This window comes from Antechinus flavipes, chromosome 4 (assembly GCF_016432865.1).
Source record: "Antechinus flavipes isolate AdamAnt ecotype Samford, QLD, Australia chromosome 4, AdamAnt_v2, whole genome shotgun sequence".
NCBI lineage: Eukaryota > Metazoa > Chordata > Mammalia > Dasyuromorphia > Dasyuridae > Antechinus > Antechinus flavipes.
The window spans coordinates 10,217,610-10,230,701 of NC_067401.1; the positions used below are offsets into that span (position 1 = coordinate 10,217,610).

At 43.5% G+C, this 13,092-nt stretch overlaps 1 protein-coding gene across 1 annotated transcript in view; it reads left to right on the plus strand.

Annotated features, from left to right (window-relative positions):
* Positions 1-13,092, plus strand: part of DIS3L2 (DIS3 like 3'-5' exoribonuclease 2) — a 289,396-nt gene that overhangs the window by 60,394 nt on the left and 215,910 nt on the right. The window contains exon 6 of the mRNA XM_051999603.1: positions 3,895-3,996. Within this exon, the coding sequence (XP_051855563.1) occupies positions 3,895-3,996 (102 nt within the window). The remainder of the gene's footprint in view (positions 1-3,894; positions 3,997-13,092) is intronic.

The following is a 13,092-nucleotide window of genomic DNA, read 5'->3' on the forward strand; positions in this document are numbered from 1 at the left end:
ACAGGGGGTCTGCTGCTTATACAAAAACTGACTAAAATCTTCTGGGTTATATAGTAAATAGATCCCCAGGAGTACAAGGATGTCTCCATTGTCTGTATATTTTAAGAAAAAGGAAACAGGTTGTTCTGTGACAGTCACGGTGTGTGTGGCGGGACAGGATGTTTTGCTGGCAAGATTCTGGAGTCCTCTGTAATAAACTGCTCTTTCACCTGGAAGATGGTCATCTATCTAAGAGCCATTGTGGCTTCAGAAAGGCCAAAGAACAGTCGATGTGATGTTTGCTGCCCGTCAACTCTGGGAGAAATGCCAGGGTCAGAACAGAAGTCTGTGTACAGCATTCATTGATCTGACTAAGGTCTTTAATACTATCAGTTTCTGTGAAGGCTCGTGGAAGATCGTGGCAAAATGTGGCTGTGCGCAGAAGTTCATCAGTGCCGTGTGCCAGTTCCACAACAGTGTTCTCGCATGGGATCGGGATAATGGGATGATGCTCTTGCTTTAATCACCGGTGGAGTGTGCTTGCTCCCATGCTCTTTAGCATGATGCTTTCAGTGCTGTTGTCAGACACTTTCCACAAGGATGAAAATGAGATCAATAGTGAATCATTTAACTTGGAAAGGCCACAAACTGAGACTAAAGAAGAGTTATCCTTAAAAGATAGTGCACTCAGTGCAGCCTTGAGACTGAGATGGGACCGGTTTCTGCTGTTTGTGCTAATTTTTGCCTCACAGTTAGCACTAAGAACAGTGTGCTCACATGAAAGAAGCTTCTGTGCTCTATGAGCAAAGCAGGATTGTCCCGATTTAGAGACATCTCTGCCCCAGTGTTCACCTGCATGATCTATGCCTGACTTGTGGTAGCTCGTGTTGGTCTGATCGGCCACAGTCAGACACACTATACCTTGACTCCAATGCAGTGATGACGTTTTGGTGATCTCTGAGTACAAAGCCATTTTTCTGAGGTCTTTGATGGGGAATCCCCTTTCCTGCAAGTATAGTCTTAGACTGCTCTGGCTTGTGGCTCATAATGAAGCAGCAGTGAAAGCCCTAGGAACCTTGAAGCCTTGTTGAGACCTTTCTGCCTTTAGCCTCCTCCCTAGCTGTCCCTGGACGCAGTGACACTGCTGTCCATGTGGACATGCTGATGAGCTGGAGCTTGGCTGCAAAGGAATAAAGGAGGGAAGTGCTCCATCATAGGATACACGTAAAAGTCAAGTAGCCCATATCTGGGGCGACAGAAGGATGCTGGAGGAAAGATATTGGCTGAGTCATTTGGCAGCTTATTGGACTGGAGGAGTGGACCTTTGTTCGCTTGTTTTTGCTGCTTTTTCCTTTCTTATCATTTCCTAAATAGTACATAAAGATCTAGAGGAAGGAGATGCAAGAGGCTGATGAGTAGCAGTTAGTCCAGCAGCCAGTAGATGCCAGGTAGCTCCCATGTGTATGGGCTTTAGAAAGCCTCCACCTCTACCTCATTATTGTCAATCATTTTTATACAAGGCATTTTATATGATCATAAGCATTTTGAGAGGACGTAAGAATGACATCAGGCTTTTTGCAAAGCTCCCTTCTGAGGAAACCGGTAGCATTTCAGCTACGATTGAGTCACCCTTCTGGAAGCGGGACATAGCTTCCAGAATTGGGCTGACATGGTTGGTGGTCTTGGGCTCCGTGTCTCCTTTCCCATCTTGATCACGCCATCATCGGGTCCCAAAGATGAGATAAAGGTAAAACTAAAACAAGCCCTCTCGGTCCAGAAAGAGGCTGTGGAGATCAGGGTCAGAATTCAAATCTCTGGCCCAACTAAGGGCAAAGATTGGATGGACCTTGAGGACTTAAAAGAGGCCAGTATTCTCATTTGTCCAAGACTGGGTCGTGTCCTTGATGACACGAAAATGTTATGATTTTCTTGCTGTTATCTTACTTCAGAACCTCCCAATTCAGAAGGAAAGGCAAAATGAAGCCTTGACTTTTCAGGGCTCTAGAAGCAGTTGCGTGAGCCAACACTGCCTTAGCTGTTGGATTAAAGTGTCCACACAAGCTGAGCACTGTGAATGAATTATCAGGTATAAAAGAGACATTTCTCTTTGTTTCAAACTTGGCAGGCCACCTTGACTTAGCTAATGTGCGTCACTCCAGCTTTTTGCTGGCATTAGAAGATTTGAGTTTTCTACTGCAAAAATCCAAAATACATTGGATAGATCAGATGAATGGATGTGCCAGCTTCCATCTGGCTCCCAAGAAGGACAGCCCTAGAGAAAAGTAGAGAAATAGAATAAAATAAAGGGACTTTCAAATGCATCAGGATAAAGTCTTATTACTGAGATAATCTGGGTTTTTTGGTTGTTTTTTTTTTTTTTTTTAACATGTGGTTGATTTTATTTTGAGGATGAAAAGAGAAAGGGAAAATAGGACCATCTGTAAGAATCTGGCCTTCTATTCTGAATTACATTTGTCCAAGAGGATTTGCAATTTTTCTGCATCTTGTCATGGGAGGCAACCTTGGTGCAGCTGTTGAGTTTGTTGCTGGTCTAGAGGGAGCCATTTTCTTGATTGACGATGTTCTGACTTTCATGGCATGACTGGGTTGAGCCTTCGTTTTCCCAGGTATCAGGCAGACTGCCAGTGCTCCCTGTTTACTGGGCCCCTCCCCCCAAGGGCTGGTTAGGCAATGTCATCCCCAGTTCTAGCACATCGGAGAGCCGGCCTTCGGGGCTTCCAGCATGTCAGCACTTTAGAGGCTCGGGTCTTTCAGGATGATGGCCTTCTTCTCTCACTGGGTGAGAATCAGGCCAGCGGGGAGAGCAGTCCTCCGGATCCCACACAAGGCTTTCCTCCTTGAGTTGGAATGGAGTCCTGCAGCTTCACCTTTCGCACAGGGGTCCAATAGCTGCCCAGTTTGGTACCTTTTAACCAGGTGGCCCTCTCCAGGTGAGAGCCGAGCGGCAGCCCTCGCCTGTCGGAGGATGGAATCACAGATCCCGGCCGCTTTTCCTCCTCCTCTCACCTGGATGAGCTGCTCTGGAGAAAGGCCGATGGTGGCAGCTTAGCACGACCTCCCCGACACCTTGCAGAGGGAATCCTTGTTACAGGAGGGCCCTGCGTCCCACTTCAGTTCCTTGCACCTTCCTGCTTCCAGTTTCTCGGAGCCTCTCTCTGAGGTCATCCCGGAGTACTTTGGGGTTTCCGTAGCTAGCATGGCAGCCACTCGGCACTGGCCGGGCGGGGTTGGGGTTTGGCTGAGGTGGAGGCAGCAGCTGCCAGTCTCTCTCTAGCCAGGCTGCAAGGAGAAGGCTCGGGCTGCTGTCAGAGGCCTCTGGGGAGGCCTTGCCCACCGCTCCTCTTCCTCCAGGCTGGTGGCTCAGAGAAGCCTTGCTAGCTCGGTGCTGTGGGGGTGTTATCGCTCCAGACCTAGCACTTGTCTCTTCTTCCAGAGGCTGTCCCCTTTCTCAGAGCCTTTCCTTAACAGAGGAAAGTCGTTAAGGCACATGGGGACAGGGGTCACCGCATAAAGCGTCAGGGCCTCTGATCTGCTGGCTGACCTGGAAAACCATGTATGAACATCATCTCTGTCCTTGTGCATTTTTATTTGTTAAATTTGTTTCCCAACCAATCTTTAATCTGTTTCTGAGGCCACGGGGGAGCGGGGTCACCAGGGCCCTTGGACCTGCTTCTGGTGCCTCTGTGTTCCAGACTTTAAAAGCAGCAGCTGTTCACCTTTGCTTCCAGCCGCACGGCCCCGGATGTAAGGGCGAGTGCTGCTGCAGCCTGGGATCACTGCAGGAGAAGCGGGGGGTTGGCTCCCGAGTAGGGAGGCTCTTTCCCGGCTCTGGCCGATTGACATCTTTGACCTTGGGAAGGTGACCTTCAGCTGTGATTATGTTTCCCTTCACAGGATGGGACCAGAGACATCTTCATCGATGGAGTTGTTGCCCGGAACAGAGCTTTGAATGGTGATTTGGTGGTTGTGGAACTGCTGCCCAAGGATCGGTGGAAGGTCAGTTTGGTCCCCTGTTTCCTTTCCAGACTTCTGAGCCTCCTGGGCTGGAGAGTGGGGGCACTTCAGGGGCCTGAGCCCTGGTGAAGGCAGGGACTTGGCCTCCTGCTGGAGCTTCCCTAGCCATTCGGGCACAGGGATTCTTCCGGTTTTCTTGCTGCTTTTGTTTCTTCCCTCCCTGCCTATTTGTAAGGGAGAAGAGGAGCTTTTGGAGAGCAGACCTCACTTTGGGTGGCTGGAACTCACAGCAGGGAGTCCCGATGGAAGCCGTGGTGGGGAACAGGCTTACATGGCCATGCCCCCAGCCTGCTGTGGACCCTGCATCTTTGGAGGGCGAGGGTGATGATTGCCGTGATCAGAGTCCCAAGAGGATGTTGCGGCTCTCTGCGCCTCTCAGGTGCATTGTGGGGGGTCATCTGTATTAGGGGAGAAGACTTTAAGGTTTGCAACGTGATTTTCCCACAACCAGCTTGTGAACTAGGGAGTATGAGAATTGTGGTTCCTATTTAACATGGAAAACAGGCAGATTAGGTAAAGGATCTGTCCAGCTTGCAGCTCTGATCGACTTCAGGGACTTTTCATGAGTTGGACAAGTCCCTCAGCTTCTCTTGGTCTCCTCTTCTAAAGGTCAGTCCTTTATGTTTGGGGATAGAGAGTCTGCTTTCCCAGAGTTAGCCCTTGTACAGTGTGAGGTGTCCCTTACACTTCACCTTCTTGCCACCTCTGCCCTTCTTGGGTCCTCTCCCCTTCTCAAGGTGCCCAGAACCGAGCCCAGTGCTTTGGGAGAGCCTGTGGAGAGCAGGTCTGTTCCTCACAGACCTAGGCAGTCAAGTCTTGGCTCTGACAAATAGTTTTCTTACTTTCTATGGAAAAGGTTATTTTTAAAAATAATTTTGAACTTAATGCCAAAAAAAAGCATTTTCTAAGAACTGTGAATCTTCGTTTCTTGTTATTTTCAGAACTGTCCTGCTTGTCTGTGCTTCCTTCTTAACTTCCTTTAGATCTCTTCTGTGCATGTAACATTTTTTCCCAATAGCCCTCTTCCCCGCCACTCCCTTTGGATTGTTAAATTTTCCTTCCCTTTATCCTAATTAAAAAACTGAAAGGAAGAGAGGGGAAAAAAAACAGGTTTGTAACAAATAAACATGGTCAAGCAAAATGAATCCACATGTGGTCATGTTCAGAAACATCTGTCTGCTGCATCTTGAGATCGTGGTTTCTGTCAGGAGACGGGTGACAAGCTTTATCACTATCTGCCTTCTGGAGACATGGTGGGTGACTAGGCTTTCACGACTGTTTGTCTTCAGGATTATACTCAGCTTTTCAGAGTAGATTTTTCTTGTTTTTAAGCCTATTTCTTTAGAACTCTTTGGAATATTTTATTTCAAGATCTCCTCTCATTTTGAGTGTAGATAGCAGATCTTATATAATCCTGTCCACCATTCCTTGATATGTGAGCTGCTCTTTCTGGATACTAGCAGTATTTTTCCCTTGATGATGAAAAAGTCTTTGTCCCATAGGAACCTGTATTTATTTATTATATACTTGTTCTGCATTTGTTGTTGTAATAATGTGATCTCTCTATATAGCTATATATCACATTATTTTCCTGATACTGAACTATTATCCCCCCCAACACATACACAATTTGATAATGATAGATAATAATAATTATTTTTTCTTTTTTTCTCCTTTATTAAAGCTTTTTATTTTTCAAAACATATGCGTGGATAATTCTTCAATATTAGCCCGTGCAAAACCTTGTGTACCAGTTTCTCCCCTCTTTTCCCCATGCCCTCCCTTAGATGGCAGGTAGTCCGATACATATTAAACCTGGTAGAAATATATGTTAAATGCAATATATGCATACATAAATCCAATATATGCATGCATACAAAATAATATACAATTATCTTGCTGCATAAGAAAAATCAAGTTAAACCGAAAAAAAAGAGAAGCAAAATAAAATGCAAGCAAACAACAACAAAAAGAGTGACAATGCTATGTTTATGAACCACACTCAGTTCCCATGGTCCTCTCTCTGGGTGAAAATAGCTCTCTTCATCACAAGACAATTGGAACTGGCCTGAATCATCTCTTTGTTGAAGAGAGCCACGTCCATCAGAATTGATCATTGTATAATCTTGTGGTTGCCATAGAATGTTCTCCTGATTCGACTTATTTCAGTTAGCATCAGTTCATGTAAGTCTCTCCAGGCCTCTCGGAAATAATGATAGATAATTTTAAAAACTTTTTTTAATTAAAAATTTTATTTTTAAAAGAGTGCTCTTTTCTCCTGCCTGTAGTTATTCTCATGTGTGTGTGTGTGTGTGTGTGTGTGTGTGTGTGTTATTATTGACCTTAATTTTTTTCGCTTTTAACTTTTCCAGACTTTGTCAAAGCATTTTGTAAAATACCACTTTTCTCTATATTTAAAAACAGTCCATCTTAATGGTTCCCAACATTTTGTGTATGAGGATTCCATTTTAATGTTAAAAAAAGCTTTACATAAGCCTATATTATAATAGTGGTGACTGAGAAAATGCATAATGAAGAGAAGCCTAAATTTGTGGGCCCTGTGCAATAGCACAGCTCACAATTTGAATCCATGTAAGATAGAACCACTTATTCTTTGAAGGTAAAGATGTATATCAGCTAGCTCACTGGCTTGCTTATTTAATCCTTGTCATAATCCGGACAGTATATTTTTCCTCCGTTTGTTTGGCCCATGTGGGTGACCAAACTAGTATATTTCTCCTTTTTTTTTGATGAAGCTTTGTAGTATTCTGAGATTATATGAAGTGAGTAGAGTATCATTTGTGATGACATGTTATTATTTCTCTATGCTTGCATCAGATAACAATACGTTGATGTTGTTATGCAAAATAATGCATCACCTGTCTTATTTTATAGACTTAAAGTAGTTAAACCTTTTATCCTTCTGTATTTACCCAGGATTATCTGCATTATCATAAGTATTTGTTCATTGGTCAGATTTCTGCTGTCTCTCCTCCTGGACTTTTATTTGCCTTATTGCAGCCTGTGAGCATTATTCTTGCGGCTCTGCAATATTTCACATGATTCCTTCCTTGTTTCTATAAACTCTTTTAAAGTCATCATTGCTTATAGTGCCGCGGAGCACAGTTCTGTCTGTAGGCTATCATTTATTCAACTGTTCTCCAGTTGTTGGGTACAGGTATGGTTAGAGCCAAAGTACAAGACACATTTCGGCCTTCTCCCCCGTGGTCGCCTTGTTGGCATTCAGTGCCAGCAGTGGGACCTTCAGGCACAAGAGTAGAAGCAGTTTGGCAGCTTTGTTTCTGCATATTTCCAGGCTGTTGTTCGTCACAGTCGGGCAGATTCACAGATAACACTGGCAGTAAATCACCACCATCTTCTTGAAGCCTCCTCTTTCCCTCATCTTTTCTAGAATCTTGGTTAGATTTATGCATATGAGGGGATTCCATGGGGTTATTTTAATTTACGTTTGTCTCAGTAGAGATTTTTGAATATTTTGCAGGTAGTTGTCAATAGTCTGGGTCTCTTGAAAACAATTCATGTTGGACCCTTACTTGTTTTTGTGTCAATTTCCTAAAGATGTTAGATGTTGGACTTGTACTAGAATTATTTAATGGGAGGATTTCCCTTGAATCTGGGGGTTTTCCTCTGAATCTAAGTGTATTAATTTAGTTTGTACAAAGGCTTTTTAATTCTGAATTAATCCATTATCATTTATTATCTTGTTCTTCTGTTCTGAGGGGATGTATAACTGTCTCTTAGGGTGTTGCCAGTGAGATCAGAGCTGGCTCTGAGTGGGAAGTCATCAGTACCTGACTGTTGAAAGCATCAACTCTCTGTGAGACTGAAAAGGGACTTGGATGGAGGCTGGTGGTACAGAGAAGCAGGAGCCCTTGGATGGAGGCTGGGGGTGCGAGGAGGCAGGGGCCCTTGGATGGAGACTGATGGTATAGAGAGGCAGGAGCCCTTGAGTAGAGGCTGAGGGTGTGGAGAAGAGGGGGCTCTTGGATGCAGATTGGTGGTGTGGAGGTTAGTGGTGTGAGGAGGCATGGGGGAGCCTTGGATGGAGGTTGGGGGTGGTACAGAGAAATGGGACCCCTGGTGTGCCCGAGGTGCTTCGAGCCTAATATGGCAGCTGCCCAGACTATGTGCTATGTGCTAGTGCCATATCATCGGTGGCAGGGATGGGTGGTCCTTCTGTAGGGCTTGTGCCTTATGCACATCACTCATTGGCTCCCCATAACAGTGCTCAGCTGGAGGTGCTGCTGTCTTTCCCACTTTATAGCTGAGAATACTGAGGCAGACTGAGTCTGGTAAATGTCTGTGGTAGGATTCCTGATCTGGACCAGGTGTTCCAGTCCCTGGGCCTCCTGGTTGTCAATTCTAGCAAAGTTGGTTCTAAGATGAATTTGTGTAAAGCGACTCTTAGTTTCCCATTTCAAATTGAATTTCCATCTATTCAAAACTCTCTTATACAAATACTGAGTTTATTGGCTACCTCTCGGCTTTGCCACGTGGTGGTACTTGTGTCGCCTGGTGATGCTTTTAGGCCGGGGGGGCCTGCAGAGGTTGCCGCTCTCGCTGGGCGTCCCTCGGGAGACTCTTGCCGAAGAGCCCACCTCTGTGGGGATGCGGATGCTCGCTCTGGATGTTTAAGGGTGCGGTCTTTTTTCAGGGTCCAAAATATTCACGATGAGCTTTGGCTTCCCTTTCCTTTGAGAAGGTCCAAGGAAGGCAGGGGCAGCCTATGGCAGGACAGTGATGCTGGCCCTGTGGAGAGGGTGGCAGGAACCAGGAGCCAGGCTGCGGGTCGCCACCTCCCATTTTTGTCCCTGTCTCTTTGGGCTTCAGACTTAGTAGCAGCCAGGCTGCTCCCCTATTTCTGTCCTGTCTTGTTCGCCTTGCCTGCTGGCTTTAGCTGTATAAAAACCATGATCTGGTCAGCATTGTGACTCCAAGGACATTTAGAGCCAACTCTAATATGAAAAGGACTCTAGGGACTCCAGTGGATTATAGAGAGTATGAGCTCTAGTAATCTCTAGGAAACCAGGACTTCTTTTCCTGCTGATAGACTTTGCATTGTGGCTCTAGGCAGAGGAGGAAAGAGTCACTTGAGATTCCTGGTTGGTACGCATTCTGTGGGAAGGAAAGAAATAAATATGATTTGTGGACTTCATTCAAAAATAGGAATTTGAAGGGGTTTAAAAGTACATTTCTTATCTTCCTGTACTACAGGAAAGACAGGTATGGTAGGAAAAGACTAGGTATGGTGAACTAGGAACATATTTTAAGAGCACTTTATCTCTGGAGAACTTTGCTCCCTCAGTAACTTCTCTTTGGAGTTTATAGAACTCAAGGCTATTGAATTGCATTGTTTCCGGAGTTACCCTGGAGTTTCTGGAATTGGTTCCATTGATTTACTTTTTTCTTTTTTAACCCGTACCAAATTCTTTTTAAGACAGTGTAAAGTCTGGAAATTCTTCTTTCCCTTTATTCCTCTTTCCCTCCCATTTTTTTCCTTGATAGTCTAGATAGGGGTTCATGAACTTGTCTTAAAAATATTTCTATTATTGTATTCCGGTAGATTTGGTTCCTTTTATAATCCTACATATTTAATTTTATTCATTTAAAAATTTTTTTTTTCAGAAAAAAGAGCCACAGGTTTCACCAGAATCCCAAGCAAAAAAAATTAAGTATCTCATTATGCATCAGTTGTTCTTCCAGATGAATTTTGTTATTATTTTTTTCAGGTCCTTTAAAACATCCTTTTAAGAATTTGATTGATATAGAATTTAAACTGTTTGTATATTAACTTTGGTAGTATTGTAATTTTTATTGTCAAGATTCAATCAGGAGAATTGAATGTTTTTCCAACTGTTTTTTGATAATTATTTAAGGAATATTTTGTAATTGAATCTATATAATTATTGGATGTGACTCGGTAGATTGATACACAAATATTTTATATATTTTGTGTAGATTTTTTATGAAACTTCCCTTTCTTTTATTGCTTATTGGATTTTATTGCCATTATTTGGATAGGCTATTTATTGATTTTTTGGGGTTTATTTTGTAGTCTGAGACTTTGCTAAAGTTTTTGTCTGATTAAGTTTCTTTGGGTTCCTTAGCATTTTCTAAGTAAACTATATGCCATCAGTAGAGAGGGGTAATTTTGTCTTTTTACTCTTCTCCCTTCACTCTTTTGCAGAAGTGGACTGTGTATGGTGTGAAATATTGCATATAATAGCAACTTTTTTTGGATATATTGATCATTTTTGCTGATTACTTTCTCTTTTTCTTTAAAAACATTCTTTGTTATGAAGCAAAGCCCTTTGGATGCAGGGAGTGGAAGAGATACAAGGGAAAATTAGGGGGTGTAAAAACAAAAGATATCAATAAAAATTTATTTTAAAGCACTTAGTTTCCCTCCGTTGTCTGAGTGTTTACAATGTTTAAGTGACATATGTGACCATCTTCATGAGTCAGGATTCAGGGCAGTTTCAAGGAAAAACTATCAGATAATTAGAATTATATAAAAAAAGTACGTGCTACCTCATGAGATAGTTCTCCATCAGTGGTACTGTTCAGGTGTCTGGATGGACATGTGTTACGATGTTAGAAAAGGGAATTGAAACATCTGGGAGGAAGTTGGATTAGATCACCTTTAGGGGCCCTTTTCAACTCCAAGAATCCATGATTGATTGATAAAACTTACTGGAAAATTGGAATACTTGGCAGAATATAGATTTCTGTCTAAAACCAAGATCCCATTGTTTTTTCTCACTACTCCCATCCCCCATATATAGACTGGTAAAACATGCTGGAGGACTGAATCATATTATGATCATTTCTTAAGAAGCTGGTGACTCACTTAACCAGAGAACATTCAGATTTCATGACGTCTTTGTTGGAAGGGAACCTGGGAAGCCATTTGGTCTAACCTGGACTCCTTGACCAGAAATCTCTTCATTGAAATTCCTGGCCTTGGTTCAAAGGCTTCCGTGAGGGAGATCCCATCCTCTGGGATAGCCCATTACACTTTCAGACAGCTTCAATTATTAGGAAGTTTTCCCTTCCTTTAATGGAAATTCTGCTGTCAATTTTCAGTTGTGTCTGACTTCTTTGTGACTCCGTTTGAGGTCTTCTTGACAGAGATACTAGAATGGTTGGCCATTTTTATCTCCAGCTCATCTTATAGATGGGGAAGCTGAGGGAAACAGAGAAAAGTGACCTGTCCAGGATCCCACAGCTTGTAAATGCTTGGGTTCAAAATTGAACTGGGAAGATGAGTCTCTCTGACTCCAGGCCCTGCTCTATCCACTGCAGCGCCACCCAGCTGCCAGTACTGAAATGCACGCTGAAACCTTCTTTGTGTTAAACAACTCGTTCATGAAAAGGTTTCTAACAACATTAATTGTACCTCTGAAAAATCTGTTTACTCAGCATTTAAAAGCAACAGAGGATTTACTTTACTTTTTTCCTGAAAGCACCCTGAGGTTGGCTTTTCTTGCTCTCCGAGGGAAATTTTTTTCTACAGATGTCAAAGCATGTGACGAAGTCAAAGTGACTTCGAAAAAGAATCTGAGAATTGAATGGGACCTTGGAGGTCAGCTAAGTAAACCTCCTTACTTGTACTTTCTTTACTCAGGAGAAAGCTGAGGCTCAGAAAAGTGGAGGACTTGCTCATGGATGCACAAATAGTGAGGTACAGGCAGGGCTACAGTTATTCCGTTTAGTCTCATTTAAAACTCACTTGTTCCTAGATTTGGCTGAATTTTTGTAAAAACAAAAAAACCTCACAAACTCATTTCTATACTAAGGTGTTAGTTAATTCTAGGAAGTAGTTTTAAAGGGGGGGCTGGGTTTTTGAAATATGTTGGCAAAGAAAAAAGGGTTTAGTTTTGAAGAAATAAAGGCAGAGCAGATAGAAACAATTGTTCTTGTACTAAATTAAACAAAAAAAAAATCAAAGTGAGCATTTATTTAATCCTTAATTTTTAGCGGCTGTTCCCAAACCTTCCTTTTGGTCACGTGAAATCAATCTAGTATAGTAAATTGTTTCTTTTAACAGCTAACTTTTCCTTCAAGTGATTGTTTTAAAGTCTCGTCTTCCAAATTCTTCTCTAAATATACACTCATCATGCTAGATTATACTTAATCCAATCTCTTATATAACCACTATCATTTTGGATTGTTCTCATTTCTCGGTTCCTGTGGAATTAGTCTTTCTTAGAACTGTTTGGTTTCTTGGCCCGCACGGCGGCCCCAAAAAAGACTTGGAAGGTCATTAATGGTGTCACCCAAGGACTTGGGGCTGCCACCCCGGGCAGCGCGGGCAGGGAGAAGAGCTCTTGTCACAGCAGAATCTTGTTGGCTCGCTTAACACCGCGACGTGCTGCTAATGGTCGTCGTTTTGTTCGTCCTTGTGCCAGCTCCAGGATCAAACGCTTTCCTCTAGAGTTTGCCCGCTTCTAAATTCGCCGTTAGATCTGGGTAATTCAAACAGAAATGTCTGAAATAAGGAATGCACTCTTCAGGGGCGGAAGAGGCAGCTTGTATTTGTACTGGGAAACTCCCAATTAACATTTCAGAATGATTTCGTGGAAGATGAAGGCTTCGCTCTTTCAAGTCCCTTGTGATTAGTGGTGGAGGGGGTTTGAAAGCCATGCTCACAAGAGGCAAGCAATTGAGAGGTCACGGTCTGGCCTTGCTCGCCCACTGACCACAGGTTGGGTCAATTGTCTGGCCAGATCTTTGCGTGTGAAGTAGCTGGGAGGGCTCCTCAGCGACTCCTTGCAGTGGGCCGAGCGAGCATTCTCCGTGTCTGTGGGGAGCTGTGTTGCTTAGTTGGTTAGGACACTGTGTGAATGTGGATTTAATCCCCATCTACCTCGTAGCACGATACGTGTGACTGTCATAATGCAGTAATGCTTCACTACTTCAGGGACCTCTGCTCTCATCCCGGGGAAGGCCCCGTTGGATGTAGGTTGCAGTTCCTCCACGTGGTGGTTAGTCTAGTGAGGGGCCGGGCCCAAAAACATTCGTGGCTTGGTGGCCAGCCCATCTGGTGGGGAATTT